Below are 17,383 nucleotides of genomic sequence, written 5' to 3'. Positions count from 1 at the left end.
GTATAGTAAATCAATTTTCCTCTCAAATTCTCCTGACTCAGATTCTTTTCCTTCACACTCATGTGCTCTTGCTTCCAGCCTTGTGATGAAGTCGCTGCCAGCATGATGGACACCTCCTCTATGTCACAGTCATTTTTCTTCAGTACTGAGCCATTCTTGGAGTTACCGGATCATTCGCTGATCTGCGGGCACACTGTCACACGTCATGACTTGGTGTGTGGAACTTTGTGAAAAGGCTTACAAGGATCTTAGCCACGATCACTATGTCCAACACAATTTCACCCACATCTTCGAGTTGACACCGTATCATTCACGTTCATGTAGTACTTGTGGAAGATTTTTGTGTGAGACAGTCATCCACCTCACTTTATCAAAAATTCAAGTTATGTGTACTCAATTGTGGTTGAAATGCAACACATGGCACAAGCATTGTCTTTCACCAACAGTGTTCCATCAGACACGGTCAAATCCTCAGGTTTTGCTCTCGGGCTGTCCACAACATCTCTAATGCTGTAGGTGTCAAATAAAGCCTGAATTTGATCCGTTTAATTTCATGACACTCCTTTTGATCCCTTCATCTGACACGGTACATGGGAAAAAGAAAAATCACATATGATGCATAGAGCAACTCTAATCATGTATGAAACCCAAGATGTAATAAAATTATGTGCCGGAATTATGCAATTATTCTGCACCCATAACCTGATGAGATATATAAAAAAAAATAAGCGGTCACACAAAAAATAAACAAACCAGGCTACGTCCATGGAACATCTACACAAATGCAACTTCAGCACTCCAAATGTCCTAGGTGTGAAGATTTTACATGCAAAAATAAAATTTCAGCAGATCTCCCTTATTTACGAATGTTATAACTGGGGTTTTACTTTTAATCTTTGTGGGATCATAACGATCCAGAACGTCTGTTACAGCCAGATTTGCCTCATCCCACAACACTTCACACATGATCTGCAAAGCAGAGCCAAAAACATGTCATCTCACATAGGATTTTATTTTCCCACTCACCAACTCCAGGCTGCTGTGGAGTATATGGTGCAGCAAGTGAATATTTCAGTCCAACTGAGTCAGCAAACCTATGTTCATCTTTATTATGGAGCTTCTTGCTATCATCAATACTTAATTCTTTCACAGGAATTTCAACTTCAATCTTTATAATTGTAATAGCCAGTGGTAACTTTTCTTTAATTTCACCCTAGGGTAGTAAAACATAGGCTACCCTCAAAATGGAAAGATTATTTTTAACCCTTTCACGTCTGCAAAGTGAAGTCGAGTCATGTGCTGAGGACAAAAGCCTGTCCTGCCTGGCTGTGCAAGCCGTACAGCATCTTTTCCCATCCCACCAGTACTTTTCAGTATCTGCTTTCACGCTCTCACTTTAATCACAATGATAAGACTTTATAACATATACTTATTTAGGAAAATATTGATACATATATTCAAATGTTTTTTCTTCATTTTGAATAAAAAGGATGTTCTGGATCCTTTAGACAATTTGTGTAATTTTTTCCAAGCCTTTTTTCAGGTCTGTAGGTTTGGACACAGCATTAGTGGGGTGGGGGCTCTTTATTTAAAATGTATGTCTAACATTATTTCTGTTTTCCCATGTATAGTAATGTTAGTTTACATTTGGCTCACATTACATTTCAATACATTACATTATGTCAATTTCATCGCACAGAGTGTTACATTTCAAAGCTACTTCTGTGTATCATAACTCTTGAAACAGGAAAAGGTGCCCAGTGTTGTATTACATTACTTACATCACATTTTGATCTGCTTCCTCCTCTTCTGCTCCTTACAGATAACACAAGTTCTGTATCTGCTCCACTCGTCAGGCACATGAGGTCTTGCTATCAGTCTCGATGGGAGTTCAGATCTCTTTTCTCCAGCAGATCATCTTTTCTCTCGTTTATCTTTTTCTAGATTTCCTGTATGACTCCCACTTGAAAGTTGGCACAGCTACTTTTCTTTATAAATTCTTGTATAGGCAATAAGACTTAAAAAGTGACGTATCCACAATGTGAATGAACAACTTCCAGTACCATTTGGTGGATTTTCTGATGCTTTCAACTGTCTAATCCATGTCACCTTTATCCACAGATTTATTGTAGTCAATATTGCTGCAGATTTCAATTTCTTCTGTTTGATGATCCACCTTCAATGTTTACACCTTTTCTGTAGAGTAGACTGTCCAAAGCATTCATACCTCTCTCTTGTCACACCATTTTAATGCCAACACTAACCACGATGCAGAACACAAAGTAAGCTCACCTTGCTTTAATTTTTCAGCCACATTAGTTATATCTTTCTTTGTGTGCTTGACTGTACCACATGCCTTGGTTGTTCAGTCATACAACCAACAAAAGTACCTGTTGTCACAATACCGGGTGTCTCCCTTTCGTAAATATGGCTCTACTACTGTAGCTACAACATCTCCAGAGGTGCCAACACCCTCCACAGTACATCATTTCTCTGCCATATTAATCTTGATAGAAACTAAGTGAGGAATGCAGTACAGAACAGAAACAAGATGGGAAATCAGTAGTGCAACAGAAGCTGAAACTACACTTTGAAACTGAATGCAACTGCCATCTTGCAACTTTACTGCTAATTACAATCTTACAAGATGGCCACCAGATGCCGCATAGGTCAAACTTCCGCAGAAACCAAGTGTAATGACATGGAGAAATCCCAAGAGAGATGGAACTGCTATAGCAGTCCTCCAGCTGAAGGACACAGTCCCTCCCGACTTCTACAGAAGTTCACCGGTGCGAAAGTGTTAAAAACAGGAAAGTATCAATGACCATGCAAACCATTTTCTTCTACTTGCCCACAAACATCTGTGTAAACTAATTCTCCATGTTTGGTGGGTTTCTGCACTCTATTCTCCAAATACCAACTGATGATTTTTACCACAGATACACCCCGTCACAGAAGCTGGTATAAATCATTCTCCTTTTACCACCGCCCTTCAAAAACTAGCGCACAAAGCATTCACTCTGATGACCCATTTTTCCATGCAGTCTCTATAAGATATCATCAATTTCAAAAAACAAAAGGCTTTTCTTGATGAAAAACCTCATTAGCTCAATGATAAAACTCATTTACAACACTGACTACAGCAGCAGCAATTGCAATATTGTTTTTGAAAAATACACACACTCATCATCATTTTCCATTTCTTGATCTATTCCTTTTGTGCAACTTTCTTAAGAGAAAGTAAACCACAACATTCATATGGACAAAACCAAACATCATCAAAATATCGCTCTCTCAATTTCTGTCCACTGAATACCAGTACATTAATTTGACTGGTAACAAATGCTTCAATCTGTACATCATTTTGGGCACTATCCATCTTTCTCAGAGTTTTAGATGGCTCATACATGGTGTACAGAACACAAAGAATTGTTATATAATACACTGTACCACCATCAATGTACCACTCTTCACTAACCAGTTTGTTTGCATCCACAGAAAAAAAATTGTGTCTCACAATGAAACTGTCTTCTCAATTTTCAAAATATCTGTGGGGTTAAATTTCTTCAATTTCCCATTGATGTTACACAAAAGTTGACAACATAGCACAACCCTTTCTTCTCTCTATGCTAGGGCACTCATTTGACTGATGACCCATTTCCTTACTGCTAAAACACACGAAATCTATGTTACATTGTTTTGGTAAATCACCAGTCTCACACATAAAACCTTTTTCTATCTTCATTTGTTTTATAATGAGACTTTTTAATACATCTGTTTCAGATGTAGTCTTATTGGGCCCTCATTGCTGTTAGCCTACATTTCTGTCATAACTGCTGCACCATCACTTTTATCATCATGATATGTTATTCTCAACTCAGAATTTAAATTCCATTTTCGTAATTTATTCCATGTTTCCCCTTCAGCTGATAAATCAGGCCATGTAACAAATGTAATTGAACTCTTTTTGGCACAGTTTGCAAAAATCGTACACAAGGTTCACCATCATTGATTGGTTTGTCTAACAGAGAAAGTTGAGTTTGTAAGTCTTCAAATTACGCTAGATGACCTTGTACAGATGACGATATGAAATGTGTGTGTAAGTAAATCAATGTTTTCAGCTGAGTGAACTTCATAAATCTTATGTAGCGTGTCCCAAGTACCTCTGGCAGTTTTTGCTTTCAAGTAATACAAAGTGACTTGGTGCTGAGCAACAAAATTAGGTGTTTCCTTGCCCTTCCATTAGCCTATATTCATGCAGCAAGGTGGGTTTATTAATTTTACGCATTTTCATCTGTTTTAACCAATTTACCGTAATCAATGTCAAAAATCTTATCTTTTCTAAAATAGTCTTCATTATAATTCATTAGATTACCCGACTTTCTTTGGCTGTCAGTTTTCAATTTGTTACCTATCATCTGCAATCATCTCGTCTTTTGCACTTCCATGACTTCTAGTTACCATCAAAATCAGTTAAACCTGTCACCCTTTATGAAAAACTTATCACCCGCATTCCACTACCATGTTGGTAAAACATCTTAGAGTGTTTTTAAAATAAATCAGTTACTTTCAAAACCTCAAATGTATGATAATATTGAAAAAAAAACAACATCTGACAGCCATAGCACAATAAGCATAACTAACAGTTTCTATAATTTGTAGTCATAACCTTCAACGAACAGTAATAAACATTAGTCACGATGTTTTTAAGCTGATAGCAGTACACATGACCTCTGTATCTTTCCTGATTTCTATTATTAGACAATTTCTTATTTTAATGAATCACTGTAGTTTACAACTATGACTATCATGACAACTGAAATACTTTTATATACCACTCCTAAAACTTTCAAATTACTGACATTTTAAATTACAAGGAATTAACTAAAATAGTTTTAAAAGAAAGAGCTGCCATACCTAAAGCTATCTGATACGGTGGATATAGCAGGCACACATCTGTACGTAGGCTATCATTTATAACTCGCCATGCCAGTCCCAGTAACTGTTCTTCATGCCCAATATCTTGTATTAGCTGCATCAGTGGTCTATATGGTTGGTAAACAATGAGGCAGCAATCCAAATTTTCCAAAAGATAAAATTCACATTCTAATATATGGTTTGTACGATAAGGAAATTCCTGTGTATAGGCATAGCTGAATTTGTTCTTTACTGTAAAAAAAAAAAGGAAAACCTCTTATTACAAACTAAGTTCAAGCAGGTAGCATAAGTAAGTGTAGCATTACCTCTTAAGGCAGTCAGTAATGGATCACAGAACTCTTCTAAATAACAAGTATCTTAGAATAAATGCAATGTGTACGTTCAAAGAATAATCAGCCATAAACCAATAAATCATCATACAGTTTTTCTGCATTTCAATTTCTGCTTGACAGCTAAATATGTAACTTTCCTGAAATTCAGTTGGGGAAGAACAGGGTGCCACAGATAAAGTAACCCACCTCCCCTTTGAAAGCAAATGCAACATTTTGTCTACTGAAAGAGTAAAAAGCTACAACAATAGACATTTCACACAGTAATCCATTGTTAGCATTCTTTTTCAGCAGTTCAGTTTGTTTCATCAGTGAAGTTGGATGTTTCCCTTTGTGATGTGAATGACTTTCTTGATAGAAGAAAGAACTAGAATTGTGTAAGCATACTGAAAACAGGTTCGATTAAGGAAACTCAAAATTTTCAATGTCAAGTTATAGGACAGAGGACTACCAGCAAAGAGAGCAATACAGAGTCTGTACAAAAACCGACAAACCTAAAGATCTGTACAAAATGTGAAATACCATAGAAATGCTTTAGTTCACACACCAGAAGTTGTTGCAGACATTTACCAAAAGAATTATTCAGAGGCCAAAAAAGTATACATGTAAACTGGCCCAACAGGGACATTTAAGTAAGAGGAGTTGCCAGTGGACACTATCTTAATTTTAAGCCATAACATGTGATGGCTGTGCAGCAATTATGGGAGAATGACAGTCAGAAATGTGTAGATTACTGCATGTGGCTTTTCAGTATCATCAATGAAGGTTTGTTAGACCCTTTCCATTTATCCAGTACCCTTTCATTTTTCCAGTCATGTTAATTCACATAACAGAGGTACTGGGCAACAGAGAAACCTAACACTGTGCGTCAGCAACCAGTGTTTGATGCAATGTAACACGAAGACGTATCATCGGACCAATATTTTTCGACACTACCCTCAACACAGACGCATATATGGAAATTTTGCATATTTTGTGTTCAACTCACTGAATACGAAAGAGACACTGCCTCTTAAAGAAAGATAGGCCAGCTTGCCACCCATCTAATGCACCCCTGAAATGAGTCCACAATGTCTTCACTGAGGAACAAAATGTCAGCAAATATTTTTGGCCACCACATTTGCCGGATCTAACAACATGTGTTTTTTCCTGTGGGGACACTTGAAGAGCAAGGTGTATGAAACAAATCCACACCCAATATAGGAACTAAAAGACGATCATCTGTGAAGTTGCCCCCATCGATATCCGAACTTCATGCCGGTTGTATCTGAACACACTTAGATATGAAAAGCTGTCTATTTGTGTGCAGGAGGTCACTCCCAACATTTTCTATAAGTGTATTTTTCACTTTTTTTCCATTATGAATAAGTAGTAAGTTCATTTCAGCTCTTTGTTTCTGCAATTTCACTGCATTTCCTTTGCACTTACATGGACTACTTTTATCTGGGCCACCCTGTACAATTGTTGCCAACAACTTTCTTTCATTAAGCACTTGCGAAATTTCAAGTGTTATTTCCTTCCTGAAGAAGGGCTTATTGCTTACTGGTAATGATTTACTTCCACTTTGTTCAACAATAACACACTTGAATATAGTTTTCTTCATCCACAATACTATTCACGTCATATTTTAGTTAAATTTTTTGTAACTACAGTAATTATTTGTATATTCAACATTATGTACTTACTAACAGTCTGGCAGGTAGTAATAAGTCTGCTATTGGATATTACACCAAATTCTTCAACTTTGGAAGCAAGGAAGACACATGTTGGAGCAAGCAACAAAGGATCAATGCATTTCAGAGAATTCTTGGCATAGAAACGTTTGAAGAAAACTGTGGCAGTGGCTATCACTTGTTGCCTAAGCTTCAGCTGCTCCCCAAGTACCTGAATCACTGAGAAATAAGTAACACAAGTGACAGAAATATCTCATTACAATACAGGTTCATTATGTAAAATTTCTAAACATACTGTGACTCAAAATTTTACAAGATAAAAATGTGTAACTAAACCTTGTCTTACAACACACACCCTTATGTGAAATAAAAGTACATTCTTATAAATATGAAATACAAGAGAATTATGTGATTAATACTTATGAAATTAGACAGAAAAATATTTTTTAACAATTTATTTCAACAAAACCCTAGAAAAGTAGAGTCAAGTCAGATAGTACTAGTCACCTGTTAATCAGGCACAAAATTCTTGAACAGATCAGATTTAATCCAGTACCAACTGAATCATTATCACATCATTTGTTCTTACAAGTAACCCCTTCAGTGCAATGTTGCAAATTGAATTGAAAGTGTTAACAACTGTGACAGAAAAAATATTAGCTGCTGGCTTGCCACATGCATCAGAACAGCAAAAGAAAATTAGTGTCTGGGAGGTCCACAGCTCAACATTTATGAGATGTACATATTATACTTCACAGAATGGACATCATCGACATTCAAGAATCATTCAAAATAAACCATTAATTTAAACCATGAGTGTCAAATGAAAAATGGTGCACCACAATGATCACAATAGTTTGCACCATTAAGAAGACAAACTCTTTGGGAGTTACTAACTGTGTACGACATTCAGCTGGGTATCCACTCTTAAAGAGTGCAGATAGAACAATACTGGTGTTTAAAAAAAAATACAATTAAAAAAAAAAAACCTTCATTCACGTATGCATTTCTTATGCACTTGACACATGCCATGTCATAACAGTTACCAAGAGATTGATCAATGGGAAACTTAACTAACTAACAGGGTGAAGAGAACTGATGGAATGTGATAACATGCAACCAAGTCTTGAACCATCTTTCATGGAGCTTATCGTGACATTGGCTATCCTTTAAGGTGTAGTTGCAGATAGTGTGATGTGTTTCATAAGCATAGGGGGGAAAAAAAAAGAAAAAAAAAACACATCCAGAGGCTGAATTTGTCCAATGGTTCCAGATGGTATGAATTGCAATGTTACTCAGTTTTCCAGAGGAATAGTTTGCTGTAAAGGACCACGATTTTTACACGCACACCAGGAACCAAGCAACAGCAAGTTATTTTGACCAGCTATCATACCACTTTTTAGTTATCTTAAACCCATTTTCCCACTTTTGGTTGCTATTTTGTAAATATTCCCTACCGCCCTTGCAAGATCACACTCTAATTTCCTATCCAAATCTTGATTGTCGAAGTTGATCAATTCCTTACTGAACAATGGGGTAAGTTTGTTTATCTCAACAACAAATTTTATGGCCAATTCCACAGTTTGCCATGCATCATTAAGTTGATGCCTTGTTTGAAATTTCGTTATTCTATGTCTTCCAATTCTGTAGTACTGTTTGAATTTGTGCAACCACCCATATCTTACATCGAAATCACTGCAACTTATGTCAAGTGCAATCTGATGTGCGTGACATAATAGGTCACTATCACGCTCATCATGTAAACTGTATCTAATATCCTTGAAGCATGCCAACACCAGTTTCTGTAACTAGTGCACCTTGTCTTCCCTTGAATATCCATAGTTTTTCTTATGCACTACACGATCATATTGCTGCAGACATATTTGAAATCTATTCATAACTTTTTTAATTATGCTGCAGACATGCTTCCACGTATGTAATAATGTTTAGTACCGACTCCTTGGACAAAGATTGTCCTTTATTACATTTCACTGGAGACAGGATTTGTGGCTACATGTCGAACAAGGATGATGAACTACATGGCTCAACACCTGTTTCAAAATTACTTTCAATTTTTAAGCAAATAATATCATCATTGTACTCCTTATGTACAGTGTCCTCACAGTTGAGAGTATATGCCACCCCGTTCCACTGACTCATCTTGCAGAAATGCTAATATTTCATCTGCTGCTTCTTTCTCACTCTGCACAATTCCTTGGGGTGCTTTCTAACAAAATGTCAACTTCGGCAACTGTACTAAATATAAGGCAATATTTCCTTTTTTTTATTGTTGCCACTGCTCTGCCTTGTATCAACACTACTAGCACTGCACCACTGCTGTGAGTTACTTGCTGACCAAGCAGTTCAACTATGTTCCGTAGCCTCGTGCTGTGCTCACCACTGGATACCTCAAGCCCCACTCCTCCATCGCCATGAGCAGCCAATATTTTGGTTGCATGTTAGACACAATATGTGGGACACCAAATGCTGTAAACACCACTGGCCTTTTGCAACCTCACACTCACTAGGTTGCTTATTAGTGTTTTTTAGAAACTTCTGCTTTCACAACATAGAAAAAATTGTTCCATCCATACTGAACCACAAGAAATGCTGAAAACCCTAGGCCCTCACAGTGACTCAAAACTGATTCCACTTAACTCCTTACTCCTCCTAATTGACACATCCACATTTCTTACCTACTTCTCAAAATACATTCTAAGACAAAAAAAAAATCACAAACCATGAAGGAATTATCCAAATGGGGCAGAAATCAGTAGATGTGGTGTACATGTACAGGCAAACAAATGATTACAATTACAGAAAAACTGGTTGATTTATTCAAGAGAAAGAGCTTCACAAATTGAGCAAGTCAATAACGAGTTGGTCCACCTCTGGACCTTATGCAAGCAATTATTCAGCTGTGCATTAAATTGTCAAAATCTCAAGATGGTTGGAGAGCCCCGCACATAATGCTCCAAACATTCTCAACTGGGGAGAGATCTGATGAACTTGCTTGCCTTGGTAGGGCTTAGCAAGCATGACAACAAGCCGTAGAAACTCTCACCGTGTGTGGATGGGCGTTGTCTGGCTGAAATGTAAGCCCAGATGGTTTGCCACAAAGGGCAAAAAAATGGGGTGTAAATATCAATGATGTACCACTGAGCTGTAAGCATGCCACAGATGACAACCAAAGGGGTCCTGCCATGAAAAGAAATAGCAGTCCACACCATCACTCTTGGTTGTCCAGACATACGGCAGGCAACAGCCAGGTTGGCATCCCACTGTGTCCAAGGTGTCTCCAGACAGGTCTTCAGCCTTGAATCTCACTGACTTAGAATTGTCTTTGGCCATGATTCCCGCTTTGAACTGTGTTCCAATGACCAGCGAAGACATGTCTGGAGACGCTCCACACAGCAGTGGAATACCAACACGACTTTCACCCACCATAAGGCCAGACAACCAGGACTAATGATGTGGGGTGGTATTTCAATTCATAGAATAACCCCTTTGGTTGTCGTCTACATTAACCCCACAGCACAATGATACATCATGCCCTGTTTGTTGCCCTTAATGGCAAGCTATCCTGGACTTACTTTCCAGCAAGTTAAAGTCAGCATACACAAGGCGAGGGTTTCTACTGCTTGTATTCTTCCTTGCCAAACCCTACCTTGGCCAAAAAGGTTGCCGGATCTCTACACAATTGAGAATGGTTGGAGCGTTACATGCAGGGGCCTGCAACCGGATCAGGATTTTGAAAATCTAATGCACCAATTGGGCAAAACTTAGCACAATATCCCTCAGGAAGACATTCAACAACTTCATCAATCAATGCTGAGCTGAATAACTGCTTGCAAGAGGGCCAAGAGACCAACGCATTACTGACCTGCTCAGTTTGTGAAGCTCTTTCTCTTGAATAAATCATCCAGTTTCTCTGAAATTGGAATAATTTGTTTGTCTGTACATGTACATCACATCTACCAATTTCCGTCACATTCGGATAATTCCTTCATGGTGCATCACCTTTGTTGTCCGAGACTGCTTACAAGTATAGCCATCCCAGGTGTCACACAGTAGCTGCCTTTAAATGTCCCGCCAAACACATCTCTGATCTAGTTGACCATCATCTCGAACCCATCACACAGAGCTTCTCATCCAAAATAGATGACACTCATCACTTTCTGGAACATCTGAAATCCAATCCCATCCCTCTCCCACTTGGAACCCATGTCATCATCATTAATGCACTTTCACTTTATTCAAATGTCCCAGTTACAAATGGCCTCTCAGCCCAAGAACAAACCTCTACCAACAGCCACCTGAAAGTTTTCCTAAAACATCATTTACTGTCATCCCAGCCAACTTCATCCTCACCCATAACTACTTCACTTTTGAGGGCTACACCTACAAACAAACCAGAGGGAGTGCTATGGGAATCTTCATGGCGCACATGAAAGAAGCAGTCCTTGAAAGCCATAAGCTGAGCCCCTCAGCTTTGTACACATTTATTGATGGCATCTTTGTGGTCCAGACTTACAGCAATGACTTAAATCCTCTTCCCATTTCACTTTCACCTGGTCCTTCTCTGAATATAAAGCCAACCTTGAGACTGATCTCCACGTCACTGTAGCTCACATTCAAACCACAGTGTATATAAAACCAACAATAAACAACTATTATAAACTTACTTACTTACTTGACATGAGCTACAAAAATAGATCAGCTAAACTGTGTAAAGGACAGTCCATGGGCTGTGCTTGCTCACTGTATAAAGCAGATGTTGGTAATGTGCCTCCATGTCAAGTTGAAGGCAGCCAGAGGGAGGATGATGTGTGGTAGCCAATGAAAAGGTGTTAACTGCATATGCCATAGTGCTGCTAACATACAAATTAATTGGGTGTTCTATCCTTTACGTTCTGCTTTTGATGCATGTTGACATATCTGAGATTATCAGTTCATCTGGAATACGAATCTTGATTGTGGTGACAAAATTACTTTCTTCATTTTCTGCTTTTGCCACTAATACAAGTTTCTTTTACCTATCTGTACAGCACTGTGTTGGAATTAATATTAACAACTTTATCTCAAAGGCAGAATCTGTATTGTACCGATGTCTAGGTTACATTGGAAGATAACAGTTTTTGTTGAGAACTACCAATTGTGAAAATGATATCTTGGTTGAGGTGATAAAAAAGAAACACAAAAATGAGGCAAAACCAATTAATGAAAACTCAGTGTATATGACTTATTACATGGTTCCATGCATTTGCCCCTGCAAAAAAAGGGTTTTCTCCGAAAATTCAGTTCAATCACGCTCTAGTAGGTAATAAGTTAAGGTGGTTGTTACGTTAAATCTCTGATGATGATAAACATGCAAGTATTGTTATATTACTGGCTTTTCTGCCACCTTAACTTCCCATGACCGCATGTGTCAGATGTTACCAACATACACTTCAAGGTTAGAACATGGACTGCCCCTTGTGAAGTTTACTAGTGGATAATTCATGGAAGCCTTCAAAGCTTTGATCATTACCAAGAATGCCTTAGTATGTTGCAATCATTGTTAAAACATATGACTTCTATGATACATTATTGGAATTGTGTAAATGGTTTAATGAATACTCTTCTACTGGGCTCTGTCTGCAGTTTAGATTTATACTTGTCAGTCCCATAAATATTGGGCCATTGCATGGTACGCGCTACAGTTTCAGCATTATTCCGTGTGACAGCAGAGTACTGTTTCCACTGTTATAGGCCAGCCTGTTCCATGTAAATAGAAAACAAAATCAGTTTTGTTATTCAGCATGTAAGAGCAAACGAATTCAGTTAAAAGAAATATGTAAAAGAGATGACTGAGAAACAAAAGAAACATATTGACATTAAAACAAAAAGTAGACGTAGTTGGAAGATTTGAGAAGAAGAAAACTGCTGCAAAATGTAAGTGCTGATTATGGTCCCTGGAATGCAGACTGTTTGGAACATAATACTGAAGTGACAAAAGTCATGTGATGCCTCCTTTTGCCCAGCATAGTGCAGCAACTGAGCATGGCATGGACTCAAAAACTGATTGGAAGTCCACGCAGAAATACTTAGCTGTGCTGACTTTATTGCTGTCCATAATTGCACAAGTGTTGCTGGTGCAGGATTTTGTGCACAAGCGGACCTCTTGATTATGCCCCATAAATTTCTGATGTAGGGTGATTTGCTGTAATTGCCCGGAATGTTCTTTGGACTCTGAAGCAATTGTGGCCTGGTGACATCATCCATAAAAATTCCATCATTGTTTCGGAACATAATGTCTCTGAATGGCTGCTAATGGTCTCTGAGTAGCTGAACATGGCCATTTCCAGTCAATGATTGCTTCAGTTGGACTAGAGGACCCAGTCCACACCATTATGGACCACCAGCTGGCACAGTGCCTTGTTGACAACTTTGGCCCATGGCTTGGTGGGGTCTAATCCACACTTGACACTCCTGTCATCAGCCCTTACCAACTGTAATTGGGCCTCATCTGACAAGGCCATGGTTTTCCAGTCGTCTAGATAGGGTTAAGGGCTCGGGAGAGGCACCACAATGATGTCATGCTGTTAGCAAAGGCACTCACCTTGGTCGCCTGCTGCCATAGACCACACCAGATTTTCATCGTACATACAACATTGATTCCTGCCATTATATTGCACAATGTTGCTTGTGTGTTAGCACTGACACCTCCAAGCAAATGCCACTGCTCTCGTTTGTTAAGTGAAGGCCGTCAGTCACTGCATTTTACATGCTGTGTGGTAATGCTTGAAATTTGGAATATTCGGTATACTGGAATGTTGAATACCCTAACAATTACCAGAATGGAGTGTCCCATGCACCTAGCTCCAGCTACCATTCTGCGTTCAAAGTCTATTAATTATTGTGGTGCGGCCATAATATAGTCGGAAACCTTTTCACATAAATCAACTGATTATCACAAATGATAGCTCCACCAATGTATTTCCCTTTTATACATTGTGTACGTGATATGACTGCCATCTGTATATGTATGTATCGCTGTCCCACAACTTTTGTCGCTCCAGTGTAAAAAGAATAAGCAGAAAAGAAAAGATTTTGTGAGAAAATGTGATTGTAGTCCTGGACCATATGCCCAAAAGAGAGAGAGAGAGAGAGAGAGAGAGAGAGAGAGAGAGAGAGAGAGAGAGAGAGAGAGAGAGAGAGAGAGAGAGAGACATCATACATTTACATTTGATTTATTAGATGCTGCTCGTTTGCAGTGGTTTAGTCAAAAATGAGCTGAAGTGTCTCATTGTTTCAGGTGCGATTTGTGCTAAAAGAGTTGAATTTTTCATGAAGCTCTGGGGTTAGAGGGACAATTTAATGCCTCATCTGGAAATCTAATCAGATGCCAGACTCCCCTAGCAGCCAGAGATAGTAGTCATGCCTATGTGAAGCGCTTGCTTGTGCAAATGTGTGTGTGTTTTTCTTTCTGAAGTAGGCTTTGCCAAAAATTCAGTGTGTATCAGTTGTTTCGTTGTGCTTTTCTGCAACTCCACAAGTATTTTACCCTGAAATGAGGCCCATTTGTCAGACATTTGCCCTTCACACCTATAATAGCTTTTATTTCCCTCCCAATTTCCAGAAGATCCTTGTCAAACCCTATGCCCCTTCTGCATCGATCACCCAACCCTGTGGCACCTACCACTTGACCATCCCTGCTATAATACTCGCGCTGTGCACTCTCCGACCACCACCTATATCAGCCCTGCCGACCATGCTCTACAACATGACAGTCATGTCATCAATGTCTGTTGCACTACACCTGCCATCTGAATTCTTCCCAGAGACACCAGTTCCTCAGAAATCCACAGATGGGAATTAGTGACACATCATTGGTTGTCGCCACCCACCTGGGCTTAATTTACTTTAATTTCTTCAGTCTCAGTGTTTCTTCACAGTAACTGTTGCTTTCTTCACTCCCTTTTAGTTTTCTACATCCTTCATTTTCTGACCAGTCTTCTTTTTGGTGATCCCCTCCTACCTCAATCACATACAATACACTCAGCTTTTCACTTTTATTAACGTTATTACCCTCTTTTGCATGTTTAAGCTCTCAAGTTTTCAAATCTCGTCTGGCGCAGTTTCCAACAGTCTTTCCATCTCATCCTGGGAAATACGGAAGCGTCCAATCCCGCCTGTCGGCTTTGACGCATGACGTCACAAATATGGCAGAAACAACCATAAACTACGATTCCAATATGGCGCATATAAAGTCATTACGTACACATTATGAGGACGAAAATACATTGAAAAACAAACACACACACTTTCCACAAAAATCCTAATTACACTAATGGGACAAGTGTGGGAAACGGAGGTTTTTTAGGTGGGGACAAAGTAAATATAAACAAATTTAGACACCCACCCCCATACAAAACCACACTAAATGACGAAAAAAACCGATATTGCAAAACTCCCCAAATACCACTAAACACAATATCATCTGGAATCCCTCGACCTATATAGCTCAAAAGCAGCTGCCGATCCCATAAATTAGGACCTAATACTTCCCCTGACCTATATAGCTACACAGCAGCTCCCGATCCCATAAATTAGGATCAAACACTTCCCATGGCCTATATAGCGCAAATACATCTCCCGATACCAATACCAACATTCACAGCCGTACATTTCAGTCAAACACTTCCCTAGACCCCAACACACAACACATACACTGAAAACAAAACAATAAAAACTTACCCCAAAAATGTTCCGGCGCCACAAACTAGGTTGGCCATCACAATCTCACAAAGATGCGCGCGCGCGCCCACGCCCACACACACACACACACACACACACACACACACACACACACACACACACACACACACACACACACACCTCCCCCCAGCCAACCCAACCTCATCCCTAACCCCAAAATAAAATACCAAAAGCACCATAAAAAAATCTCAATCACACACTAAAACTCAACAAAAACTTCAACAAAATAGATCTTCCACAACTAAAACACAAACCAACACTCTCTTCCCCCCCCCCCCCCCCCCCACAAACACTCTAACACAAAATAAACCATCTATTCCTCCCTGAGCTGCAGCCACCCACCCACCTACCCAAACCACCCTAACTAACCACTTTTGGCCTATACATTTTACTAACAGCCCTTAAAAAACCCGAAAAACACAATAGCCCTCAGGGACACTCTTCTGCCAACAGTACTCATCTAAATGAGACTGAAGGTTGGAAGAGTGCCTCTTCCCCCACCCACCCACCCCGGAACAGCAGCCCTCCCCCCCCCCCCTCCCCACATTAAGAGACCAACCACAGACTTACCCCTCTCATACTTCCTTTTCCCAAACTGCGACTCATCCACCTCCACAGCAACCCCATGCACCCCCTCCCCCTCCCCCCAGCTTACCCCTGTACTAAATGAACTCAGAACACACTTCACGGCAAAAAGAAAACCAACCAAGACGCTCCTTTCACTCACACCAGTCTCACGCATGCAAAAACTGTGTGGGTATCTATAACAAAAATAATGTCACCAGTACAATCTTGCACATGCCCAACCTAGACTTCTCGAACCAGGAACCATGTCGTATGGAACGCCAAATGTCGTCTTTTCGACAGCGCCACATATAACCGTCCCTAGTCTGAGACGCTGGAACTTTAGTGAACTTCATTTCTTCGCCACAAATAGAGCATTTCACAACCTCGGCAATTAAACTGAAAAGCCGCAAAAACTTGATCAGTTCCAAAGGAGTGTTCCCCATCATATCCCTCAGATGCGCTCTGTTAATTTTATCTGTCATATCCATTCCTGAACAAAAACAACAACCGATTAATTTTACTAAAATTACACATGACATACAGCGAAAAACACTAAATTAATCTTCACACAAAACCACAAACTCGTTAACTCACTGAAACGAATTCCACTACAAACGCAGCTAACTCTCGAACAATTCTGGATAATGAGCAAGAGCAAACTGAGCTCGTTGCACCACACAAACGAAAACCCTGAACATCCCACCAGAGGGCACAACAAACCACAACACGACAACATCTACAAACACACCACACTCACAAATCAAACTCCGTGCTGTCACACACCACAACACACTTATGTCACGGGTCAGAGCCGATGCGTGGGATCGGATGCTTCTGCCGACCCTCATCCTGTCTGTTAAGTCTGCCCTGACCTGGAGTTCTGGATGACTTTTCAAACTCCACCCCTTTTTCTAAGCCTGATCAATCCTTTTCCTTAATCCCTCTTCCTTCCTTTTCAGCCCTTCTGCAGAAGGAGCCACTGGCTCCGAAAGCTGCAAACTGTAATACATTTTATAAGTGTGTTCTCCTTCTGCTGTGTGGTGAGTAGATTTTGTTTTATCAGTCCGCTTAGATTATACTCAGTCCTTTTCATAATATTGTTGATATTCCAACCTG

General features: G+C 39.5%; 1 protein-coding gene across 2 annotated transcripts in view; it reads right to left on the bottom strand.

Moving 5' to 3' along the window:
* The window catches only part of LOC126326269 (cyclin-C), a 40,587-nt gene that overhangs the window by 20,668 nt on the left and 2,536 nt on the right, over positions 1–17,383 (bottom strand). For both annotated transcript variants that reach the window (XM_049995628.1, XM_049995627.1), the window contains 2 exons: positions 6,953–7,159; positions 4,918–5,169 (listed from right to left, as the gene is read on the bottom strand). In XM_049995628.1, coding sequence (XP_049851585.1) covers positions 4,918–5,169; positions 6,953–7,159 — 459 coding nt within the window. The remainder of the gene's footprint in view (positions 1–4,917; positions 5,170–6,952; positions 7,160–17,383) is intronic.

This window comes from Schistocerca gregaria, chromosome 2 (genome assembly GCF_023897955.1).
Source record: "Schistocerca gregaria isolate iqSchGreg1 chromosome 2, iqSchGreg1.2, whole genome shotgun sequence".
Lineage (NCBI taxonomy): Eukaryota > Metazoa > Arthropoda > Insecta > Orthoptera > Acrididae > Schistocerca > Schistocerca gregaria.
Note: the sequence above shows the minus strand (reverse complement) of the source record. Positions and strands in the feature narration are given on the sequence as shown.